Below are 4,971 nucleotides of genomic sequence, written 5' to 3' on the forward strand. Positions count from 1 at the left end.
AATCTAACGTCAAAGATCAAAAACATTGACGACAAATCTTTAGAGATGATTCTTTAACTAAATTATTTACAAGAATGAAAAGTAAAAAAATAAAATTTATAAGGGCTAAAAAAGATATTTATCCTTTAAAATTTTAATGGTATTAAAATTTATAATAAAGTGTGACACTATTATTATTTGGAATTGAGCTAATACTCACTAGGCACTAGGCATGTAAAAACAGAGATGTACTAGTCTTTCATAAGAAGAAAAGACAAGAGACGTATCATGGACTCTTTAACAAGAAGAAACGAGAATCATAAATAAACAACTCGCGCGAATACATATGGTATGGCGCCGAAGCATAAACAAAACCTAAACCAACAGTAAGAGAGCGCGTCCCACTTTAAATTTAAGTAATCACGTGGTCCCTATCATAACAAAAGCTTCCTCATCACACCACCGCAAATCAACCACACCTACCTTTACCCCACACCCATTTTCATTTCAATTTTCAACTTCCAAAAATTTCCAATCTCGCGGGAACATTTTCAAATCCCACGCATTTTAGAGGGAACTCATTTACTACCCCACACACACACTATTCCCCAACCATAAATACACAACAACCCTAGCTTTCATTTCTCACACACAACTCTCTTCACTCTTGCGCCAAAACTGTTCGACGAAATTCCCCAACCAAAACTTTTCTAAACAATACAAGATGTACGTCGTTAAGAGAGACGGACGTCAAGAGACTGTTCATTTCGATAAGATTACGGCGCGGTTGAAGAAACTCAGTTACGGTTTGAGCACTGAACACTGTGACCCTGTTTTGGTTTCTCAGAAAGTTTGTGCCGGTGTTTACAGAGGCGTGACTACTAGTCAACTCGATGAATTGGCCGCTGAAACCGCCGCCGGCATGACTGCTAACCACCCTGATTATGCTTCCGTAAGTTTTCCCGCCGTTTTTAGGGTTCTTTTTGTTTATTAGCTTTATCATGTTCCGATTGTGATTTTTGTTGTTGTTTATTGTTGTTTGTTGTTTGATTTAGCTTGCTGCTAGGATTGCAGTTTCGAATCTGCATAAGAACACTAAGAAGTCGTTTTCTGAAACGTAAGTATTGTTTAGATTTAACGAATTTTCAGTTTGAATTGTTTTTCTTCTTTCCCGATGTTCTGTGATGTTTACTTACTTTAATTATTATGTTTTTTCAGTGTGAAGATTATGTATAATCACTTCAACCATAGATCTGGGAAGAAATCTCCTTTGATTGCTGATGATGTCTATGACATAATCATCGAGGTACACAACATCTGTGTTATTTTGAAATGGTTTATTTAGGGTTTTCTTTTTTGTTGTGGAATTCACTTTTTGTTTTTGATTTAGAATGCGGCTCGATTGGACAGTGAGATAATTTATGACAGGGATTTTGACTATGATTACTTTGGATTCAAAACCCTTGAGAGGTCTTATCTGTTGAAAGTTGATGGGACTGTTGTTGAAAGGCCTCAACATATGATAATGAGGGTTTCTGTTGGGATTCACAAGCATGATATTGAATCTGCTGTTAAGACTTATCATTTGATGTCTCAGAGATGGTTCACTCATGCTTCTCCAACTCTTTTCAATGCTGGGACTCCTAGGCCTCAGGTGTGTGTATACATTTATCATTATTGTTACTCTTTCTGGTAATGTTAATTTGGGATCTAATTTAGTTTGGATATTTTGTATTCTTTTGCAGTTGAGTAGTTGCTTCTTGATATGCATGAAAGATGATAGTATTGAGGGGATTTATGATACGTTGAAGGAGTGTGCTGTCATTAGTAAATCTGCTGGAGGAATTGGTGTTTCTGTTCATAACATAAGGGCATATGGGAGCTACATTCGTGGAACAAATGGGACATCTAATGGTATCATTCCAATGCTGCGTGTATTCAATGACACTGCTCGTTATGTTGACCAGGGAGGAGGCAAGAGAAAAGGTAAACACCATTGAGTTCTTTTTTTGTAAATCCTTAAATTGACGAATTCTTGTTGAGTACTGTTACTTACACGTTTTATGTAATTGTTGTAGGTGCTTTTGCTATATACTTGGAGCCATGGCATGCTGATATATTTGAATTTTTGGAATTGAAAATTAACCATGGAAAGGTAAGAGATGGTAACAATTTGCTTTCATTCTTACAGTTTAGTTAGTTAATGCTAGTTGAAAATATTTTATTTTATAGTGACCATTATGTATTGGTGTTAATTATACAGGAAGAGCAGCGTGCTCGGGATTTATTTTATGCCCTTTGGGTGCCTGATCTTTTTATGGAAAGAGTTCGGAGCAATGGTGATTGGTCCTTGTTTTGCCCCAATGAGGCACCTGGTTTGGCAGACTGTTGGGGTGAAGAATATGAGAATCTGTACACCCAGTATGAAAAAGCTGTAAGTCTGGTCTTACTAAGCAGGGTTGATTGGATATTTAAGCAAGGATTTTGCTGATTTTTGCTTCTTTGTTATTTCTCTACCAAATTCACAGGGAAAAGCAAAGAAGGTTGTCCAAGCACAGAGTCTCTGGTTTGCAATTTTGAAGTCACAGATAGAAACTGGAAATCCTTACATGCTTTTTAAGGTGATTTGAAAATAATTATTTTAAATGTTTCCAAGCTTCTATTAATACCTATTTGCTTACCTTTAATTTTTTCTGTACATAAATTTGCTTTTTTTTATTTTATATTATAGGATGCTTGCAATAGGAAAAGCAACCAGCAGAATCTTGGCACAATTAAGTCATCAAACCTGTGCACTGAGATAATTGAGTACACAAGTCCAACAGAGACAGCTGTGTGTAACCTTGCATCAATTGCACTGCCACGATATGTCAGAGATAAGGTATGACAAGACCCCTGGCATACTCCATGTTTTACACTTAGACCTGAGATTGTTTGATTTCCCCATAAGCTTGCTATTTGTGATTTTGAATGTTTATTTGCCTCTTATAAAGGGTGTGCCTGTGGAGTCTCATCAGTCTAAGCTTGTTGGGAGCAGAGGTTCTAGTACTCGGTATTTTGACTTTGAAAAACTAGCAGAGGTACACAGCTTTTACTGTTTTTTATTTGATATTTCTACTGTGGTATTGTTTTTGGCACAATTGTATGGCTAGTCGCATGATAGTTCTTTTTTGATGCCAATTACAGGTTACTGCTGTGGTAACAACAAACCTTAATAAAATAATTGATGTGAACTACTACCCAGTTGAAACTGCGGAAAGGTCAAACATGCGACACAGACCCATTGGTATTGGAGTTCAGGGTCTTGCTGATACCTTTATCCTACTAGGAATGGCATTTGATTCCCAAGAGGTAAATAATGTTCATAGGGTTTCTTTTATATGTATAGTTAAGACTAAATGCTCTTTGATTTGATAGTTTAAATGTATATGGAGTGCAGGCTCAACAGTTAAACAAGGACATTTTTGAGACTATATACTATCATGCTCTAAAAACTTCTTGTGAATTGGCTGCAAAAGAAGGCACCTATGAAACATATAATGGTAGTCCTGTAAGCAAGGTATGTTTGTCAGAGAGGTGTTTGTTTCCTTACCTTTCTACTGTGGTAGTACTAGATGCACATACATATTAAACTTGTCTATCAGGCTTAAAATCAGATAAGCTTAGTATCCAAAATGTTTATGGTTGCTTAGGTGATTTCTTGTATGTGCAGGGAATTCTTCAGCCTGACATGTGGGGTGTGACTCCCTCCAATTTGTGGGATTGGAGTGCACTTCGGGAGATGATATCAAAGACAGGTGTGCGCAATTCACTTCTTGTTGCCCCTATGCCAACTGCATCTACCAGTCAAATTCTTGGCAATAATGAGTGTTTTGAGCCATATACTTCTAATATCTACAATCGCAGAGTGCTAAGGTATATTGCTAACCCATGTTAATGTATTTTGGTATGTCTTGGTGCTTTGTCTTGCTTATTAACACTGTCTTTCAGTGGTGAGTTTGTTGTAGTGAACAAGCACCTTCTTCATGATTTGACTGAAATGGGACTGTGGAATCCTGCACTTAAGAATAAGATTATCTATGACAATGGTTCAGTACAAAATCTCTCAGAAATACCAGCTGAACTGAAAGGCATATACAAGTATGAGATTTGTGAATTTCTACCTGACAGTAACTTGTTTCTAATATTTTTATGCTAACTCTTTTAAAAATCATCAGGACTGTTTGGGAGATCAAACAAAAGATATTGGTTGACATGGCTGTTGATCGAGGATGCTACATAGATCAGAGTCAAAGCTTAAATATACACATGGATAAACCTAACTTTGGAAAGTTGACATCCTTACATTTTTATGCATGGTCAAAGGTATTAACTTGGAGGATGTTAACTCATCTGAATTTTTTCTTGTGAAATTTATTGCTGGAGAATCTAGACCAACTGTTTGCTGATTGATGTTATCATCACTTTCAATTTTGTCTTTAAGGGTTTGAAGACTGGGATGTACTACCTCCGAACCCGAGCTGCAAGTGATGCCATCAAGTTTACTGTTGATACCTCTGCCATTAAAGTAATTGACCTTTTATTTTGATCAATTTTTCCATTCTGTTGATTTGTGTTGGTACATTTTGATGTTAAATGAATGTTTTTGCAGGAGCAAGCAAAGGCAGAGGAGGCCGAACTTGATGAAGATGCCAAGATGGCACAGATGGTGTGCTCTTTGACAAACAGAGATGAGTGTTTGGCCTGTGGAAGTTAACTACACCTTAGATTTGCACCTTACGGCATTAACAAATCAATTTACTACAGAATGTCATTACCAGTGAAGGAGGCAACCGTTGTCTAAAATTCAAATGTATTGTATAGAGTTTACTTTGTTGATTTTATATGTCTGCATTGCTTGGTCATGTACTGTATTGCATGTTAGGAAGTGTTTGCATTTAGGTATAAAATTGTATTTGAGAATTTATAATCATAATTTACAAGTATTTAATA

General features: G+C 36.4%; 1 protein-coding gene across 1 annotated transcript; it reads left to right on the forward strand.

The window, feature by feature from the left end:
* The first annotated feature begins 437 nt into the window (after positions 1-437).
* LOC127101086 (ribonucleoside-diphosphate reductase large subunit) lies at positions 438-4,971 on the forward strand. Its single transcript, XM_051038415.1, has 17 exons — positions 438-931; positions 1,035-1,096; positions 1,198-1,285; positions 1,370-1,633; positions 1,725-1,965; positions 2,058-2,134; positions 2,243-2,413; positions 2,508-2,600; positions 2,711-2,860; positions 2,973-3,059; positions 3,166-3,330; positions 3,419-3,538; positions 3,692-3,894; positions 3,970-4,119; positions 4,197-4,344; positions 4,463-4,546; positions 4,631-4,971. The coding sequence occupies exons 1-17, from the start codon at positions 704-706 to the stop codon at positions 4,733-4,735; spliced, it is 2,436 nt and encodes an 811-aa protein (XP_050894372.1). The 5' UTR covers positions 438-703; the 3' UTR covers positions 4,736-4,971.

The sequence above is a fragment of the Lathyrus oleraceus genome, chromosome 7 (assembly GCF_024323335.1).
Source record: "Lathyrus oleraceus cultivar Zhongwan6 chromosome 7, CAAS_Psat_ZW6_1.0, whole genome shotgun sequence".
Lineage (NCBI taxonomy): Eukaryota > Viridiplantae > Streptophyta > Magnoliopsida > Fabales > Fabaceae > Lathyrus > Lathyrus oleraceus.